The 21176-nt window shown below is 44.1% G+C and overlaps 1 protein-coding gene across 4 annotated transcripts in view; it reads right to left on the reverse strand.

Annotated features, from left to right (window-relative positions):
• ZNF592 (zinc finger protein 592) overlaps window positions 1-21176 on the reverse strand; it is a 36987-nt gene that overhangs the window by 13113 nt on the left and 2698 nt on the right. For all 4 annotated transcript variants that reach the window (XM_005521326.3, XM_014251324.2, XM_014251323.2 and 1 more), the window contains exons 2-3: window positions 17782-20087; window positions 4055-4233 (exon numbers count right to left, since the gene is read on the reverse strand). In XM_005521326.3, coding sequence (XP_005521383.1) covers window positions 4055-4233; window positions 17782-20079 — 2477 coding nt within the window. In that variant the 5' untranslated portion in view covers window positions 20080-20087. The remainder of the gene's footprint in view (window positions 1-4054; window positions 4234-17781; window positions 20088-21176) is intronic.

Below are 21176 nucleotides of genomic sequence, written 5' to 3' on the forward strand. Positions count from 1 at the left end.
ACCACTTCCATCACACCCATGGAACAGCACAGATGGAAGGACTAGGCTGTGGTGAGTCCTTGATTCAAGCAGTTCAATCTCTTCCATATTAATGTAGAAGAGTCAAGAAGGAATATGACACAGCAATTCTGGGCAGAACTCACAGCTAAATGGTAGCAACAAGCAAACAAGATCTATAAAATAAACCTTCAGAGACTAAAACAACTCAAAAAAGAATAATGATGTAGCTCAACAGAATGCCAGCACTGTACCTGTCCAAACCAATTCCAACTGGCTGGGTGCTTAGGGAAGAGAGAGGGAGAAGCAGAAAAGCATTCTTCTCAGCAGCTGAAAGCAAGGCCAAGAGGCCTTGAGCAGGGCCACCCCACTGTTCTCAGCCTGCTTCTTCTCCAGACACACACCTGTAACAGGTCTTGCCTAATATTCCCACAAGATGGCAACAACCAGCAGCCTTTACATCATTTATCTTTAACACTCCTCCCCAGATCTACCTGCTGTACTCTGAGATGCCACGCTCCAACTTACAAGGGGCACGTGAGGATGCAGCCACCTGTCCTCACCTGCCTGGAGCGCACGGTTTGCCATCCCATAGGTGCACCTCTGCTGATCTGGGACCACAACAGCCTCTCCCAAAAGACAATTCCTGTCATTCCATCAAAATGACACCAGTGGAAGTTTGCTTAAGCCAGCACTGCATGTACAGATGATAGAGCAGGGGAGCTCAGCCTGGTAAGACAAGGGCCATTGTATTGGTGGGATGTGAGAGCTGCACAAGGGATAACCTCCTCACCTTATAAACAGCTTCTCCCTTCACTTCCCTCCTTTTCCTGATGGCTGTGTCTGCCCCCAGCACTGTTTGAGGCCATGTGCTCAGCGCAGCCACGGCACTGCTGGCACAGATGGACCCCAGCTATCGTGCACTGGAACAACTCCAAGCCCATATCAAAAACAAACAAGCTGCTGGAATATCCTTCCCTCCAAACCAGCCTCCCAACAGCGTTTAGGAAACAAGCCCAAGCTTTGAAGTTGCACTTCAAAAGATCATTAGGCAGAAGCCAGCCTGAAGGAGCCAAACCCTCTCCACCACACTTTTAAGAAAACACAGAATTGATGTTGTCTTAAAGAAAAGAGAGAAAGAAGCAGTGACAGAAGCTGGTGTCACCTTTGGGGAAGCATGAAGACATTCTGCTGGGGGAGTTCTGCCTTCAAGCCTGATCCTCAACCATGTGAGACAGGGGGAGAGAGACTTTCTCGTACAGTAACACCAGGAACCACATTATTATGGAAGAATAAATTTCCAAAGTTTAAATGGAAGAACAAATACTAATCCTGGCAGTAAGGAACGGCTGGAACATCCATGAATATCCAATGGACTTCCTCCACAAATACTCCCTGGACTAAAAAGAGATGGTTCTCCCTGACGTTTGATTTTGGGAACTACTTCATTAAGAATAAGGAATGAAACAAGCACTTACTCAGGGTCAAACGATCACAGGAGAATTTAATTTACAGGAAATGAAGTCTAAACAACAGCCACATTGTAATTAAGAACCTCAGTGCCAGAAGGACAACGTCTGATAAACTAATTAGCTGAACAAAGTGGATGGAAGATGTCAAGGGGCTTGTCATGTAATTCCTGCAAATTGCAAATCCTGCTATCATCCCCAGCAGCTTTGGATCCCTCAGGGCAAGAACGGTTGGCTAGAAGTCTGTGAGAGGAGATAACAGCTACAAGATGTTGTCTTAACCCTCGGAACGCTTCCTACACCATCACCTTCCAGCCCTTCAACTCTCCTAATGGGCACCAAGCAGGAAAATGAGTCCCAAATTGGTGTGGACAGCTGGAAGGGGCTTGGAAAAAGCAGGGAAGGTGACATTTAGAGCCAAGAAGAAAGGAGAATTAAGGACAATCTTGTTGAGTTTCATTTTTAACTGTAGAAGACCATTATCATTTTCAGTGCAATCACTAGCTATGACTCAATTCCAAATAAAACAACCATACCCCAAATTTAAGTTAAAGCATAGGGGTATGAGCAGAAAAGGAGAGAGAATAAGGACTTATCACAAAACCAAAACCAAACCTGTGCTCCAGAAATTCAAGAAAAACAGGGACATAAAGAGAAGCGGTGAAAGTCAAGCTGATCCTTGGAGGAATTTAAAGAATTCCTCAGCTTTTCAGCTCTACAAGTAAGAAATGTGAAAGAAAAGTGAAGTCACTCTGTGACTACAGGGCAGATGCCACAGATTATCTAGATATGGTCCTGCAATCAAAATTTATCTCTTCTATTTTCAACAATACCAGTGACATCAGCCCTGCAGCAGACAGGCAAGATAACAAGATGGCACAGCCAGATCTTGACCTATCTAGTGGACTCAGCTTTCACAGATGAGCTTCAGTAGATGTGAATTAGAGGAGAAATTAAAGAAATTCAGCTTTTAGAGAAGCTGGGTAAAGCTAAAAAATCCATAATTGTAATTTGTGACTTTGTCTTCGTTTAGATCTTCATTAATGTCCCTTGCATAGAGAGTAGGTATCTGCTAACAACATCTGTAGACAGATGGAAGCTCTCATTGCTGGATTCCCAGGTGCCACTCAAGTCCCAAGAACTGCACCAAACCCAAGTTAATTTTCTGACATCTCCTCCATTTCCATTTTTCCATCTCAGGGAAAACATTTTTTTCCTCCAGCTTTCCTCCTTCCCAGATTAACTCGTTTTCAAACAGCCCCAATGTCACAGCCATTTAATATGTGATGGAATTAATTCTTTGTTGTGGGCTGGGTCTCCTCAAATCAGATCCTACATTAAAAAACCTTATCTGTATATAATTAAACTCAGCATCAGTTTGTTATGTGCCTCTTGTCTTCACGGTTGAAATAAAAACCCCTGGAAAACCTCAGTGTGATTCAGACCAAACTACACAGCAGAGCTTCCTGAATTTGCAGACATCTTAAAAGAACATCTCCAAGAGCAGAAATTTCCCTGTTTGTCTGAAATCTCAGGGTATTTAATGGCAACCAAGAGAAAAAACAGAACTTCAAGGAAACTCAAAAGTCTCATCTCCCAAGCAAATCATCATGTGTTAAGAGCTGTGCTGCAGCTGGGGTGATCTAAACATGCCAAGGAGGGAAGGCTTATAGGGAAAAGTAATGTCTTACCAGAGCAAGCAGTTTAGGTGGAGAAAAGATATTGTACCACATCCAGAACCTTGGGAGCCTTCTCCACCTGTGTCAGCTCATGAGAAATGTTTGGAGAGTTGCAGGGGAATAGAAGGAAATAATCTATGCCCTTCTCATAACGGCACACATCCTCAGCCCCTTACAACTGACATAAATATAAATTCAAGCCTTAAGGAGATTTACAGGATTAAGATCTGCAATCTTTTTGCTGTAAGTATCAATCCCAAGACATCCAGCTGCAACATGAATTCAATACAAGAGCTTTTCAGACAAATACAATACAAGACACCACAAAATAATGTCTGGCTCCCAGAAACCTCTCTTAAACCCAGTTAGTAATTATTTCCCATTTCAAATGTGTTTTGTCATGCAGAAAACCATGCCAGGCTCCAGCTACATCCACTTTCATTTCTGCTGTAAGTAAGACACAGTTCACAGTCACAGAATGTTTTGGGTTGAAAGGGACTTTAAAACTCATCCCATCCACTCCCTGCCATTGGCAACAACACCATCCATGATACCAGGTTGCTCCCGAGCCCTGTTCAACCTGGCATTGAACACTTCCAGGGATGGGTGTCCTGGTTTCAGACGGAACAGAGTTAATTTCTTCTCAGTAGCTGTGACAGTGCTGTGTTTTGGACACTGATGTTTTGGTTTTTGCTAAGTTGTGTTTATCCTAAGTCAAGGACCTTTTTCTCTGTCTGTGTGTGTGTGTGTGTGTGTGTGTGTGTGTGTGTGTGTGTGTGTGTGTATCTCCTGCTCCACCAGTGAGAAGGCACACAAAACAAACTGGGAGGGAGCACAGCAAGGACAGGGACAGCCACAGCCTCAGAAGCACAACCAAACTGCACAGGTGTAAATCCCAGCTGCACACACCTGAAGCCAACCTTGCGGGAGTAGTGCAGGCAGTTCTCCTTGACGTGGGTCTGGAAGTAGGCGGAGCGGCACACGGCTCCACACTCGGGGCAGCAGTACGGGGACTTGTGAGCGTGGATCCTCTGGTGGGCACAGTAACTGCACTGGTTGGGCAGCATCATCTGGCACACTTGACACGTCTGATGGAAGAAAGCTTACATTAGTTAGTTATTCTCTCCTTGGGGTTTTTCCCCCCTAAATTCACCCTTAAAGGTGAAGCACAGGCATATTCCTCTAGCAGCAGCATCAACTCCACAAAGCTCTTTAACTAGTGTCCTTGTCATCTTTTCCCAACATCTTCCACAGTTAACCATTCCAAATAAAAGTACCATATTTAAACCACATCTTATATGGTTTATTTCCTTTTTTCCCCCTAAAAAAAGAAAGCAAACTCTTTCACCTCTTAGCTCTGATGATGTTCTGAATGTTCAGCACTTTAATTTCCTGACTTGAGAAGGAAAGCACTTTTCTCAACAAGCACCCACCCCACACCAAAACATCACAAGAAAGGAGGAAAATTATAGCCTGACTCCAAACACCTGCTGCTGGAGGCAGTGTTTGCCTTCCCCATCAAAACCACTGCTGTGTCTCTTGCAAAATTTCTTTGTATCAGATGAAATTTGAACTTTCCAAGACCAAAAACTATGTGTTTTCCTTACAGAAACTTCCTGATGACTAGAAATAATGCAAAGCCTCTTTCTCTCCCTGTTTCATCCTTAATGAAATCCATTTTTACACACATGCTTACTATCAAAATCTCTTTGTAAGAAGCATCATTTACTTGACATGTAAAGTTTTTATGTGAATGTATCATCCCATTTTCAACAGCTGTCAAACCTCTGCTCCCTTTCACAGGTGTCTTGACTCTGTAGTCCTTCAAAGCCCAGGAGCAGCTACTCCTCCTCTGTAGGATGCACATCACTGGATGCCTGAGCAGGATATAGCCAGAGCAGATCCCAGCCCACTCTGAGCTCTCCAGGAGCAAAAACTGTCTTCCGACATTTATAATCCCATGCAAAATCACTCCTCTAATTTAAGAATGAACCAGAGCACACAGCTAATTATGGATTATCAAATCAAGTAATATAACTAAATAATTTCTGTGGACTTCACTGTTGGCAGCCAGGGTAGAAACATGGGACAGAAGCCTCTAAATCTGATAAAAAAATAAAATTAATGGCAAACTCTCTTTTCTGTATCATTGCTATTTCATGCAGCACCTCTGTGATGCTCCACTACATAACATCCATCAGGGAACCGTAAAAAACCCTGCAGGTAAAAGAAAGCATCACTTACAATAAAACGCAAAGCTATGACAAACCTGAAAGGTTCATGGGGTGGAAGGGAATAAAAAATTAGGCAGAAAATTTTTTCACTCAAAAGTGAAAACTGCAGAAATTGCCAAATACACTACAAGCTTCAGACATGATCTATGTTGCAACTTAAGTTTAGAGGGGAAATGGTTTCTCCAGGAAGGAGAGAAATGAGTGGAAAAACCACGTGGTAGGACCCCCATGTACACACAAATAGGGAATTAAAGGAAACTCAAGAGCATTTCAAACGCTGCAGAAGTCCCCTAATTTCAGCCAAGAAAAACAGTGCAAATGGGCCATGAGAACGGGAAAATGAGAAATAGAAAAGCCCCCAGGATCTCTGTGCAAGGAGCTGAGCAGCACCTTTAATTCTCCAATGCACTCTCAAATCCCCAAGTAAGAGCTACAAGAAGTAAGTAATAAGCAATAAATTAGTAGCAAATAAGAGCAGTAAGTAATAAGTAAAAGCAGTTTTATTGTGGTTAAGGCATTTTTTTCTAAGTGGCTTGAGATTTGCAATGGAACATTTATCTCCCTGGCATTGTTAAAATGGGACTCTTCTCGCTGTGATCTCAACTAGTATGTAAGGCAGAGTCAGCACAACCACAAGCTGAAAGCACCTTTGCCCTAGAAACTGAGTCAGAAACACTCTCTTCAGATCCTGCCTTGTCAAAGCCAATTTAGTTTTGATTTTAAGTCAGTTTGAGGCTCACCTCTTCCTCCCCCGCTTTTCATACCCGCTGCTCCCAAAATCAATCAGCACATGGTGAAAACCTGAATTTTCACCGCTTTGTGTGTTTGTGTGCTGGATCTAAAATATGCCCAACCCACTCAGTATTTGCTGAGCTCCTGGACACTGCTGCCTGGGGATGTCAGAGGAGCAGCTAGCTCCCCTCACCTCCTGCGTTATGTGAAAGGCTCCACACGGACCAAAACCATGCTAACATACAGCCAAAAAGTTTGGGGACTGTGAGTAAAAGGCACCAAAATTGTGGTTATCTACTTTAGGCCTGGCAGAAAGCCTGACAGAAAGTGTGGACACATGACACAGGAAAAAAAAGCAAGATTCAGTGAGGTTAAGACTAAATTAATTCATTGCTCCTGCAGACACCACAGAAGGAGCTGGAAGGATTCACTGACACCACACACCATGGGGGACATAAACCAGCCCAAGCCTCCAAATTCAAATTGTCTTGTGGAGGAGTCAAGACATTGGGCAGGAAATAGACAAAGAGAGAGATGATACACACAAGGATAAATAAGTAAGAACAAGGAAACTCTCATCCTTAAGCAGCATTACCTCTAGACTTGGGAAAAGTCAATGCAGCTTCTCCCTCCTGGCCACATGGAACAATCTGGGCTCTCCAGAGCAGGCAACAGCCACATGGGGAAGGAAGATCTGAGCTGCAATGGGTCAGGCTACCTGCATTTCCCCAACAGCTTTACAACATCCGTCACTACAGGATTTTGAGGAAACTAAGGTACCACGACGTAAGAGAAGGAGTTTACTTGGGTAAGTAAGTGGTTAGAAGAAAAGAATAAATAGTCCTTTGATAGAGCAATGTCCGCATGAAGTTCTGTTGGCATTTGGGCCCTTCAAAATAACCTCAAAGTATCTGGGAAAGTTATACAGCAAAGATTGATTATCAATACCCAGTAACTCAGCAAGTTACAGGTAAGGGCTCACCATGAGGACTAGCAACAAAAAGAACATGCAGGGCTAAGGGTAATAAAATGAACCAAACAAGGAACATTACTACAGCTGAGGAAGGTTCCAGCAAGAGAAAAAAAAAAAACAAAACTGGTATCTTCCTGCTCACACTCATCCTTTTCCCAACACCTGCAGAAGACACGAGGCCAGACATCCTGCCCAGGAGGGTGACAGGAGGCTCTGTTCATCCCCTTTGCAGCAGGAGCTGCTGCACTTGTCAGGAGCCAATGTGGCCACACTGGACTCCCCACACTCACTGCACGGACTGCTTCTTCATTTGGCAACTCTTCTGCTTCATATGAGAAATTATAACTTGGTTCCAGATGTCACATTTTTATCTCTCTCATAGTTTTCCATGACTTTTCAAAGAAGTCTGGCAGCAATTTGAGACATTCATTAGTCAGTTATTTCTAAAACATGTTACAGGACAGGACTGAGTTGTGTAATGTCTGTGTTTTTCATATACTCCCATAGCCTACGCTTTAATCAAGAGTTATTTATTACAAATTTTCTTTAATTCTGGTTTGCCTGCCACATTTCATTTGGGCTTTTCTTCCACAAGTCACATTCACACACAGAAAAATGCTCAGAAGCTCAGCCATTTTGGAATACTTGAGCTGATTCCCATTTTTACTTATTAGGTTCTTTAAAAGGGGAAAAAAATTAAATAGTCACTGAGATACAGTGCAGATTGAAAAAATATACTTCTCAAAAAAAGTCTGTCTGTTAAACCCAACCCTGCAGCCACAGACGTGTTTGCAAATCAGGTAATTTATAATTAAAACACACAGTTTTACTCTGGGCAATGCCTGTGGAAAGGGAACTGGCACAGCAAAGAAACATTCCAGCAGTTTTATTCTCTTTGCTGTTCCAAAGTGATGGTGATGAAGTCCACATCTACTTAAGAGCTGTCCCTAGACAACAAGGGTCCACTTTGACATTATCATCATAGAACTTCAGTTAAAAACACTTAGGCAGCAACCCTATGGCATGGAACCAGGGCTAGGAAAAAGATTCACAAGCCAAATTATCTCAAAAATATAATAATAAAAAAAATACTAAGGACTCAAAGTTAAACAGTCGTAGGGGAACAGAAATTGTATTTACAGACTGTTAATGTTATAAAAAATGCTTGCCCCTAACATATTCACACCAAAACTCCCCTACCAGTGGTGCCCGAAAGCCTCAGTTCTTCCCAACTACAACATTTTGCAAGCTGTAATCTTTCTGCTTCAGGCAGAACTGCAGGGGCAGCCAAGGGATCACAAACAGAAATTACCAGGATTCTCTTGCTATAAAAAAAAAAATAGTGGCCAATTACTGCTGAAAGTTAACCTTTAACTTCTCAGTAGCTCTCCTTTACTGCCTGGGTGGGGTCAATGCCAGCAGCCTGTACCCCTCAGCAGGGATGCTCTGACTGTAGCAGTGCCAGGTGCTGGCTCTGGGAGCACAGATCCTTCATCTCTGCCCCCCGTGCTCCCCTTCCCGCATCCCTCTGGATGACTGCTTGTGGGCCACACTGCAGTCAAGCTCCAGATGCCTGGAGGGCTTGTTTCAACCATCCAGGTTACAACACTGCTACACAACGTTTTACCAATGTGAGAAGAAGCAGCGGGCAGAGAACTGAATCTGCCGTCACTGTGATAACTAAACTGTGCTCCTGCCCAGGTTCTCTCTAAATGAACACATATCATTGCATTGGCATGTTCAATTCATGGATGAAAAACACCCCTTAACAGAAGCTCAAGATTATTCATTTGAAGAAGAAAAACCTAGAACCCCAATGTAGAGGTTTTATCCTAATTAACCATATCCAAGCACAACAACTATTGTTATTTCCTTAGATTATAGTTGCCAATTTTGTCAGCCTAAGGAGCCAATGCTACTGAGGGAGCCTCCTGACCTGCAGCCAAAGGATATGATCACAAGACATCCCAAACTTCTCCCATCCATTCTCACTTCTACCTTCAGCTCACTCCCCCCCCACATCAATTCATCCTCAGCGTCATTCTTGCATCCCACCTCCTCCCATCAACCTTTTGTATTTGTGTCCTTGCACCTCACTAACTCTTCAACCCACCCAAATCCAGCGTTCTCCTCAGACCTGCACCAAGACCATCTCCTACACACATCTCAATCACAACACACCGGGATACTTAAGCTTCAGTAAGGCACTCCAATAAAAACTTATCTCTGGAAACTAAGGTTGTTAAATAAACACAAAATGCATTTTTTGTATATGGAAAAATCCCTGGTTTAAAGCATCGGTGTAAATCTAGAAACTTGACAGCTTAGAGAAACAAAGAGGAATTGCAATGGAAAAATCTACTAGCATCACAGATCTTAGACAACATTGCATCAAATCAGCTTACTTCTGAATTTGCAAAATCTGTAGCTCTTCTCTCTTTATCATCTCAGCTGTAATTTCAAGAATTTCAGTTTCCACATCTTTTCTTTTGACCCACTGTACCAGGTTTACGTGGCAAGGTTTTACTTGGGAGGGGCTGCAGGGGCGGCCTTTGTGAGAAGACACCAAAAGCTGCCCCCATGTCAGACAGAGTTCTGTGATGGACCTGTCACTGGCCCAGACAGAGCCCTCGAGCAGCACCTCTGGGATAAGAGATGAGGAAAAGGTAAAAGATGCTGTGCAGCAGCTGGGAAGAGGGGTGAGAAGATGTGAGAGAAAGAGCCCAGATGCCAGAGCAGGTTCACCCGCAGACCATGATGAATCCATGGTGACGCAGGTTGTCCCCCTCTAACCCATGGAGGAGCCATGTGCCTTGAAGGACCCTGCAGTCCATGCAGAGAGCCCTTGCTGGTTTTCTGCCAGAACCTGTCACTCCCTGTGAGACCCATGCTCTTCCAGCCTGCTCCTCAAGGACTGCACCCCATGGAAAGGATGCAGTCCTCATGCCAGAGCAGAACCTGAAGAACTGCAGCCTGTGGAAAGGACTCATGATGAGATTGTTCATGACAGACTGTCTCCAATGGGAAGGACCCCATGATGGAGCAGGGGAAGAGTGTGAGAAGGAAGGCTGAGTGGGCACTTGGTTCCAACTAGAAATCTGAACTCCCACTTGCTAAAATGATCACGTAGGGATCATGTAGTGGATTAAATCACATAGTGGATTAAATAAATTTTCACATCCACACTTTCAAGTCACCACTGTGACCCGATAGGCTACAGAAGACACATTCCCTCTCTTTTCTTACAATGGTGACGTTAAAGGCCTCTGCTCTTTCGTCCACCTTGCAGGGTTGATTCCTGCCCATCTGTAATTATCATCTTGCAGCCTCCCAGTTCTGCCTTTTTCTTCTCACCTTGCACCCCAGTTTCTTGTCTTCCTGGCCTGTCCTTCCCAGAGAGCCCGTGTCCCTCCATTACAACACTCCAGCCATGCAATACATCTCTTTCCTGTAATGCCAACACAACCAGAATCCTGCAGACAGATCACAGAACCTAGAATGGTCTGGGTTGAATGGGGCCTTGAAGCTCACTTCATTCCACTCCCTGCCATGGGCAGGGAGACTTCCCACTAGAGCAGGTTGCTCCAAGCCCTGTCCAATCTGACCCAAATCAATTTCAGGGATGCAGCAGCCATGGCTTCCCTGGATTGGAGATTGTGTTTATTGCCTGTGGTGTTTGCAGCTGCATTAGACCCTTCAGAGGGCACCTTCTCCTCAAAGTAGGATTGAGCAGACTATCACCACTACCTGGGCTCTCACTCCCCTGCTTGTCACCCACAGAGCTCTCCAGTCACAACTCCAGGTTGCCTGGGGCAGCATCATAGGTGCCCAGCTGGAAGAAGAATGCAGGAGCAAGACTCTTCCTTTTAGTGCCAGCTTTCAGACCCATTTCCATCCTATCCAGGACAATGCCCCTGTCTCCAGCTGTCCCCTCCTCCTCACTCTCAGCCATGTCCCAGTCCCCAGTTCACAGCCCTGCTCCTTATCCTCTTCCCTCCAGCTGTTCTCAGTCCTCCGAGGGCTGCAGGACCACCAGGGCCAGGCATGGGTGGGGAAGGAGAAGAAGGTGGGATTGTTGCCTCATGGCAATAGATCATACACTGATTTAAGTAGATCATGGAGCAGCACCCTGATTTTTCTTCCTCACCAGTCTCTCCTCTTCATCCTGATGCTCTGGTTTGGCCTTGAGTGCAGGCTCTGCCATCCTGACACTTTGTCTTCACTCCTGGCAATCCCTGCCTGGAGCTCCATCTCCTCAATATGCTTTCATCGTAACATCTTCCATCCCTCTGCTTCTACAAAATCCACAGGGAAAATCTCCATATAAAACAAAATCCGTCCTCACTAGTACCCAAGGACTGCATTAATCACTCTTGGTTTGGGACAGGGAGAAAACTGCTTTACGGGGCCAAGGGAATTTTTTGCTCATTTTCAACCCTCTTGTTTTCTAAATTAAAACATGAACTTGGAGGGGGGAAGGAAGAGAAAAAAAGGAAAAATACAGCTGCTGCCTTTCTTTTTTTGCTGCTGGGAAATTATCAGGGCAGCATGTGGTTCTACTAGCTCCTGGCAAGTTTTATCCAATAAATTATAAAGCATTGATTTAAGAAGGGGATGGAAGAAGAAAAAGAAAAGGCAGCAATAAAATTGCTTTTTAAATTACTCATGTAGGTGGTACATAAACAGGACACATCACAACTCACTGAAAAATTCTAACTGGACAAAAAAAAAAGAAAAGAACATGAAAAAAAGTAAGGAGAACAAAAGGTTCAAGAAAATTCAGACATCCCAAGTTTATATTTTGTACTTTATTTGAGTTATTAGCTATCTTGGTGGATTGTGGGTGGTCAAGTCAAATAAGAAAGGAAAAGAAAAAAGGGATTAAACATCTCTGGTTACCAGTAGATGGACAACTATGCCTGAGAGGGTCAGGAAGTACTTTTAATTCTTGCACATGTTATTGTGCACTGGTCTGTCTTTGCCAAGAAAACAAATAAGCTCTGTCTCAGAACCAGTTTGTGTCTTTTGTTCCGTTACTTCTGCTGCAAAGCTCTTCCAGAATTCATTGCCATGATGATTACAGATTGTCCTCTGATTTTCTATGTAAATCTATGTCAGTATGTTCTTGCATCATCATTGCCCCTAAATTTAAAAGCTAATTTCTATAGAGATCACACCAGATACAGGGTGAGTGTGGATACAGAGGACACTGTAATGAAAAGCACATCCTAAATGCAGGAACCAGGAGCTGCATGGGCTTTGTTCCTCTCCTGTAATTTGAGCCCTGAAAACTGTCTGATGCTGACAAATTGCCCAGAGCAATTCCTGTGAGTACCGGAAGCACTTCTTGTGGGCAGATTTAATTTCTGGTGGGGGAAAAATGTACTACTAAGCTCACCTTAATCCTTTGTCTGCTTCAGTGCTGAAGGAGACTCACCCTCATTTACCAGGCCTTTTCCAAGCTAAACTCATAAAGGGGTTTTAATTTCCCCTTAAGAGATCATATTTCTATTTCTGGTCATTCTTCCCTCACTTATTCCAGTCTATCCTGATAAACAAAACACACTCCTCTCCAGCTTGGTTATTTCTAGCAAGAGGGAGCATTACCACAGCCCTGACTGTTGCTGCAGATTGACATCCTGCACAGTTGTGCCACCTCAGTTGTTCAAAGACTTCTCAAGACCAAAAATGCTGCCTTTGATTGCTTTTCATACCATTCCTACTCAGTCTTCAAGATCATCTAGATCCTCCTGTAAAATACTCCCCACTTTTCATGATTTCTTACTTTGTTTGATTCAGCAAATTTTTTAACACAGTCATCCTCCAAGGTCTCCTTAACACAAATATTAACTCCACAGATACCCAAAACCATCCCTCAAGAGATATCATAAAAACCTGATCCCAGCTGCAATTATTTCTGGGAGTTTACCTGATTGTGCTCCCAGCCTCAAAATCCAGCCTCTCCAGTATATCCATTCTTCAGGCAGTACTCTAACAACCATCTCATTGAACATCGAGGAGATGAGAATAAACTCATTTCTCTATTCCAAAAATCAAGATTAATTTGTCATAAACTACACCTATTTAAATATCCTTCCCCACCTCCCAGAAATCTTGCTCTAGAACACACCACTCTATCAGACCAAACAGACCTGAAGTTACCTGGACAAGTATAATGGCTAAATGGAGCACAGCTTCTGGTTTGAACAAATCCAGCCTACCAGCTATTCAAATTCCCATATTGCTTCCTTCTGGCAGTTCTGTGATGGAAAAGCAGTACACAGGTCCCACTGAGCAACCTGATTCACAAGCTTGTAAAAATTGTAGAATTGGCCTGACTAGTTGCCAAAAAAAAGGCAAAGTCACTCTGACCCATTAAGATGATCCCTTCAAAACACACATCTAATAAATCCAGTTCTTTGTGTTTCTGAAGTGGTTTATTCAAGCCTGCATCCTCCCTGCAAGCCATGAAGATCCCATCCCACCATGGTATTCGGCTGGAATTGCCTTCATCCTACACATATTCTGTACCAAAATAAACCCTGCTGTACTCTGAGCAACTTCAATCATGTACATGTTTAAAAATACAACATTAAGGTCAAGCTCTCCAATGTCTTTTTAAAGGTCTTTCCTGTGGTAGAAAACCACAGCACCTTCTCAACCACATCATCATCCCCCTCTCTTCCTCCCACTTGATCCAAATCTCCTCCTTTCCCTGCTGCCCAGACCTCATCCCTATCTTTCTTCCTTCCTGCAACAGAACTGTGACACAGCCATGTGGCCACATCTAGGAAAGTAATTTACCCGTTATCTGTCCTATTTACGTGGGATTTACCCACTGCCATGGAGGAATGTAACACCAGATATTTTCCAAGCCATCATCTGGAAGAAAGAGAAAACCCAACAATCCCCTTTCAAGCAGCTCTGGGAAACCTGAAAATGTCAGAGTAATTCACAAAGTTATGATAAGAAATTCCAATTAAAGTGAAGAGTCTTAAGTATCAACACAGGGTAAGTTTTCTGATGGAGCAGAGCCAGCTTAGGCTCTTCCCCCTATCCAATCCAATCATTCCTGCCTCTTATCACAGGGTGCTTGTCCTTCACCTTCTAGATAACTGAAAACATCATACTAAAAAATAAGTCTCTTTCCTGCCATTTCTTTTTTCCACCAACCCCACTGGATCAGCCCTTCCCTTATAAGCAAGGTGTCACACCAAAGCCATGTCCAAAACAGTTTTTGAGTTAAAAGCACCATAACTGAGCACTTCAAAGCCCATTTGGTTTTGCAAGTTACTGTCACACTGGATGTGCATCCAGATTTGGTGTCATTTAACAGAAAAGCTTCCAAGAACACAGATCAAAAATCACTTGGCTTATTTTCCACAGGTCTCCACCTTCTAGTACAAACACAGGTGCTGCGGATAAACTGCTTTTACCATTTTCCTTCAGCTGAAGTTGCTCTTTCCATTATACATCCATCTATCCTTTCCAAGCATCCTCGTTTTTTAGGGACAATCTGGTACCAAGCATCTGAATAGTCACAGATTAAGATCTCTTGGTCATAATACAAAGGGGACCTGCCCTGCTGCTTCTTGAAGCTCCTCAGAAAGCACAAATCAAGCCATGTCTTTACGTGGAAAGCATGAGTACTTCCTAGTTTCTCAGTAAGGCATGGCAAAGAGTTGTGCCTGAATTCTGAGACTGAGTAAGAAATTAAAAAATACAAAAAATTTTCAAATTATGAGAGTGCAGTTTTTCTGCTGTCTTTAAGAAAGTCAATCGCACCCCATACTACCACTTCTAAACCAGCATTTCAACACAGTGAGATAGACATAAGGTATGGGGGAAGAAATACACCATTTTTGTTCAAAATGCATGAAATTATGATAAAACTCTAGATAATTAGGCTCTTGAAATCTAGGGATATGGTTCATAGCCAGGTTTGCCCACAACAATTAATACTACTCCTGTATCCTGACAGATCTTCCCACCTGCAATGTGCTGCGGATCAAGCACGACAACTGGTGTGGACTGTGGTTTTAATTAGATGTACCAGTGTGTAAATGAACACCTTCTGCGCAGTGGACATAGCTGTTTTGAACCACCACTGAGGAGCTTAAATATGTTCACCACAGGTGTTACATCAATGCCTTCCCTCAGCAACGCAATTTCAGAGAATCAGAGAATCCCAAACTGGTTTGGGTTGGAAGGACCTTGAAGAACCATCTCATTCCACCCCTGCCATGGGCAGGGACACCTTCCACTACACCAGATTGCTCCAAGCCCCATCCAACCTTACCTTGAACCTATTTATGGAGATGGGGCAGCCACAGCTTCTCTAGGCAGCCCATGCCAGGGCCTCACCCCATCACAGGGAAGAATTTCTCTACACCCAAGTTCTACCACTGCACCAAAAAACAAGTGTCCTGGCACAACTCTGCAGATGGAAACCAGAGATTTTAACCACTTCTACCACATAAGAAAGCATTTGCAAAATCAGTCACTTGATCCTCTCCTGCTTATACCAATACTTCTCTTTTTTCTGACCAAAACAGAAAGAACAACCCAAGGAATTAACGCAGCGTCAGGGTAATGTCTCAGAAAGGGGTGGCCATGTTCTCCTATTCCAGGAGTTTATGACACATATTTCAACAGCTTCACCTACAACTTTCTCACACCATGGGTATCAATAGTATTACATTCATTAATAGCCTATATGCAAAACCTTCAGCTTCTCAGACCTTGATACTGCTGGGAGCTACACTTCGTTATCCACATAGGACACACGACATGAAGGTCATCCATACCTTTTCCCTTGGACAGCTCAGAGAATCAGGGACCCCTATGAAACCACTGAATTTCACCCATCCTTTTACCTCAGCCCAGTGACACCAAACACCTGGGCTCTGGTAAAAGGCAGTGGGACTGTTTCCATCAGCTACTGCTAATCCAGACACACAATTATAGGCATGGGGCACAAATGCTTATTTCCTTTAGAAATGTAACAACTTTATTGAAACATGTTCTGGGAACAGCAAAGAGCACCACCCAGCAGCCTGGAGGACAGCAGATACAGTAGAAAAGGACTCCCAGAGCAGTGCATGCATCCTGTGGACTGTAAGTATGTGAAGATCTAACAGGGAGGAACTGGTTTCAGAAGCTCAAAAGTAGCCTCTTTTTCCAGTGCTTCCCTTCAGAAAAATACCACAAAAATAATCTCACATCTAGCAGAACTACTTGAAGTGAGAGGCGTAAACTCTATTCTTGATTAAGTTACAGAATAAATTATTTGATTACAAGCTAAAAATACTTACTATCACACATTCTTTTCCTCTTTAAGGAGCTCTTGAATAGATAATCCCGCAGAACAGAAATAGGAAGTACATTTTTAATGCCACTGATTAACATTTTACCTCACTTTGGAGCACTCACTGCATCCCTTCTCCTGGAAGTTTTAATGCCAGACTGCTGACATTTCCTAAAAAAGCATTATAGTTGAAAAATAAGTTTGGGTGTTGACAGGGCGCAGTGCTCACTGGCCTGCCTCAGGCAAGAAACCTGATTCTGTGGCCACACTGATCCCTTTTGGCCTCACCATTTTTTATGACATCAAAACCATTCAGCCATAACCTATTTTTTTGGTGGCCGATGAATTTAAGATAGCAAAGAATCTAAATGGGACCACAGCAACCTCAATACTCCTCCAAGCCATTCAAGTAGCACAGGAAGGCTCTGGAGAGTGCAGGTACTCTGGCAGCCACAGCAGAGATGTGGTCATCCTCCCAAATGATGGCATGGAATCCTGGTTTTTGCAGCCCTTGCTTTGGGAGCCAGCTCTGCTGGCAGCCACACAAACCTGGAAAGCTTCCACCTCATCCAAAGAGATAAGGAGAAAGGAGTCCTCCTCCTCTTCAACTGCAGGTTGGTCAACACTTAAACAAGACTGACCGTGTCTTCCAAAATAAAAGCCATAAACAAAGTGTATGGTCCTAGTAAACAACAACAACCATCTTCTCCTCATCAGGAGAAACCTAAACTGGAGTTTAACTTAAGGGGATTCCAGCCAGGTCCATAAAGGTGGTGGAGACCTGAGCAGGAGGAAGGCAGGAAGCCACTAACAAGACTCTTGAACCCTGCTATGCCATCACGGCACCCATTCACCCTGTAGCACCCAAAGGGCAAAAGTAGCCAGAACCAGCCTTTCACCCCAGGTACCACAGCAGGCCTGTCCAACACACAGCTGAACACACCAACAGCAACAATAACACCCAATGCACAACATGTTACACGGAAGGTTCTGGCACCAGCTTCAGGAAAGGCAACATCAAATTGTACCAGATCTCCTCCAGCCATGCTTACAGCACAAAAACCTGTTTCAGGTAACACTCCGCTGATTCTCCCCTACAGCTTTTCTGCATGCTTCATCCAAGCGATCTTTCATCTCCATCACCTTTCTTCGATACTCGAGGCTCTCCATACTCTCCTTACTATGCTTTTTTTACTGGCAAATGGTAGAAAGAAGACAAGCAAATAATACTAAACATCTCTTCACGTGCCATGTGCATTCCAAATCCTCCCCATAAGCACTTTTTTAGGCAAAGTGATTCATTTGCCACCAGGATGCCTGCTTTTTCCCTTGAGGACAATCTCTTTAAACTTGGAGAGATTTAACTAATAACATTAAAATGATGACTTACCAGTCTCTCATTATCTTCTGAGGTTCTCTGGTAATGAGCTGCTAAAGAAGTGTAATCCTGCTCCTGCTTGTTACACTCCAAACACTTAAGTCCATGACGGATTAGCCTCTGTGGGTCCGTGTAGAGAGGCAAGGCTGGCTGAGTGTTCGCAGAAATCCCTACCCCGCCTCCTGAAACAGCACTGGACTTCGGTGGAGGAGAGGACTGAGCTGGAGAGACTGAAGAGCTTGTTGGAGGAGGTGAAAACATTTGGTCTATGGAAATTGGTTTCATGAGCAGCTGAGAACACTGCATGATAAATCCTTTGCTCTTATGATCTCGTGCATGTTTAAGCAAGCTACACTTATTAAAAAAAAGGAGCATAGTTGAACACTGAGTGCACATGACTTCAATGTGAACGCTTCGCCTACTATAGTGTTGAGTCAGGCTTTTCTCTAAGGCAAATGAGTCCCCACATTCCAGGCAACAATACCCAGAGGCAGGCAAATTAATACTGGTGTCAGGCGGGGGGCTGAGGTTCGGAGTATATATCGGCACTGGATTGGCACTGTGCAGCACTTTATGGAACGCCTCCATGACAACAGGAGCAGCTTTCTTCACTTGGTGCACCAGTGGCACTGACATCTGTGTCACTTGAGGCTGGTTTCGCCTCTGGGCCGATGTCTTTGCTGTAACAGAAGCAGCAACACTGTGGGGGACCAAGTTGAGATTTGCCAAGTGCACAGCTTTGGGAAGAAGGCCGGAGGTGGTCGTGTTGGATGGCTGTGCCACAGCACCCTGCTGCTGCCTCTTGACCCCCACTTTTATGGCACTGTTGCCGCAGTTTGGCAGTGGAGATAAGGACACTGTACACGTGCTGTTTGCAATGTCCATTTTCATGCTGTCTGAGTAAGGACCCATAACATTTGACAGCTGGATAGTCACAGCAGCCCCATTTTTGCTTGAATTCTTGCCAACTTCACTTTCTGTAACTGCACTAGTGTCAGGGGACGGAAAAGATTTGATAAACTCCTCGGCAGAAGAGGTTTCTGCAGGTGACTCTTCTGAAGATTTGCCCAACTCATCATTTTCTGGCAAAATCCTAGTTACAGTCCTTTTAATTTCACCGGAAGATGTCTTGATAGTCTTTATTCTAACTTTGGGAATGGCTGGTGGAGAGCCAGCTGCCATGGAAGGAGAGCCTTTCCCACTGCTGTCGCTGCACACACTCCGAGGACTCTCAGGCTGCTTACTAGCCTTCCTCACCACCTCCAAGGGGCTTCGGGGACTCTTTGGCGACTTGGGCATTTTTGGACTTCCCTTTGTCCCATCTTTAAAAGGACCAGGTTCCTTGGTAAAATTTGGCTGATCGCTTTTTGGAATACACACAACCTTTTTGGCCTGAAGAGCTACTAACGCTGCCACACAGGATGACAACTTGGAATGAGCTGGCTTTAGCCTCTGCCGAGGTGGTATTGAAGAAGACACGTTTAGCTCGGGCACAGACCCCTTGCCATCTCCTAAATTATTGTGAGGGAGGTCTCCAAACACCAAGCCTTCTCCAAGAAAGCTGTTGGTATCTAACAAGTCCTTGTTTGACTCCGCAAACCTCTCTACTGCTCTCTCTTGGTCTCTCCTGCTCATTTCCAGCCTATTCTGTGGCTGGCAGTGGATTTCCATCTTCTGTTCCTTCTTACAGTACTGATCAAACATGCTTAATTCGGGCTCTGGCACCTTCCTAAGATGATCTAGGACTGAAGCCCCTGTTGGTACATATACTGAAGGTGGTGGAAAATAGGGAGTTTGGGCATGTTTGGGTTTATCCCCAATACTGTTCTCCTTGAATGTATCCTCCGGTTCAGGGCTGGAAATGGGGCTAAACTGACTAAATGTTGGCAAAGGCTCTGACTTGGACTCGTCCAGTTTATCAGAGTAACCTCTTGAGCTGTCACCATTAATAAAAGTTGACTCAAACTTGCCATAATTGTGGACTAAAGCATGAGCCTCGGCTGGCAGATCGGAGCCACGAAACCCATTGTGCAACAGACCAGTTCCAAGGTGATTCCCCTCCTTTTCTGCCTCAAAAGATTCCTGGCGACTCGTGTTCTTCACTATTACACTCACAACAGGCGCATCAGAAGGAGGCAGAGAGTGGGTTAAGGACACATTCTCATCGATGCACATTCCCGATGACTTCAGGTGATTCTCACTCTCCTCCCCAGCTGATGGAATGGTCTCCTTAGCATCGAGACTAGTCGGATCAGGGATGTCAAAAGCAGCCAAGAGGTCATCAAAGTCAGGGGTTTTCATGTCCCCCATGATGAAAGCTACAATTAAAAGCACAAAAAATACTTTGTCAAGTACATTTTTCCCCCACGGACAAACTTCACAAGACCCATGCGCATCAACATCTGTGACAAAAATCACAGCTGCCCAAAGGCCAGGATGTGGGCAGAGCTGCTCCTCAGAAGTGCTTCAAGCAGCATGATGAGAGGCAGCAAGCATCCCCTTACCCCAGGATCCCTGAGAACACAGCTGGCACAAGCACAACCTTTGAAATGACATCAAGCTCATGCGGGGGATGTCTTTCCAGCCTGTCAGGTGCATCGCTAATCCAAAGCTAGCCATCATCATGAGCCTCAACAGAAGGTTCTGAAGTACATTAGTGGAGGGTTTTTTTGTTTGGCTGGGGTTTTTGTAGAGCTCATAGGCAGCAGTCGCTGCTGATTCCTCAACAGATTGTCACATTTGAAGAACGCAGTCCTTCCTCAAGGAAGGCAGAGGCAAACAGGTGGCCCAAGAGACATAGATCTGAAAAGGGAGATGACTCCCCACCCTAAGCAATTTAAATAATAGAAGTCTTCAGTAAATATTTCAATACAACAGTTCCAAGAAACGTTATTTGAAACAGGGGCGATTCTTAATTAGGATGTGCAGCAAAAACCGTCCAAAGATAAGGAACTATATCCAAATTGTAAGAAAAAAAATTGTGTTCCCAGCCAGCTCTTTCTTTCTAAGCTCTTCAGAAAGGAAGTGGGGACTTGGAACACTCGACACAGCAACCTACAACAGGAATAATCAAGCTCTGATGAGATGCATAAAAGCTGACAGCACAGAATTACTAGAACATTTGTGTTCACTACTGTCAGGGACACTGGATACCAAAATATTTTCAAGTTGGTACAATACAGAGACTTCACAAACATTTAATGAGTCATTATTTTAATATATTTTATTTAAACCCCAAATTTATGTGAACTGGTGCACGCTGTACTTAGTGGAGGGAAAGAAAACCAAAATGTGTCAACAGAACTAGCAGGGCACCAATTCCTGCTTGGCAAGGAGCATCCACAGGCAAGGTAAGTCCTGCCACCCTCAATTTGGGCTGTAACAACACTGCCAAAGCCAGCAGCAAG

Source organism: Pseudopodoces humilis, chromosome 16, assembly GCF_049639895.1.
Source record: "Pseudopodoces humilis isolate 2021_Gansu_Grassland_sample_001 chromosome 16, ASM4963989v1, whole genome shotgun sequence".
Lineage (NCBI taxonomy): Eukaryota > Metazoa > Chordata > Aves > Passeriformes > Paridae > Pseudopodoces > Pseudopodoces humilis.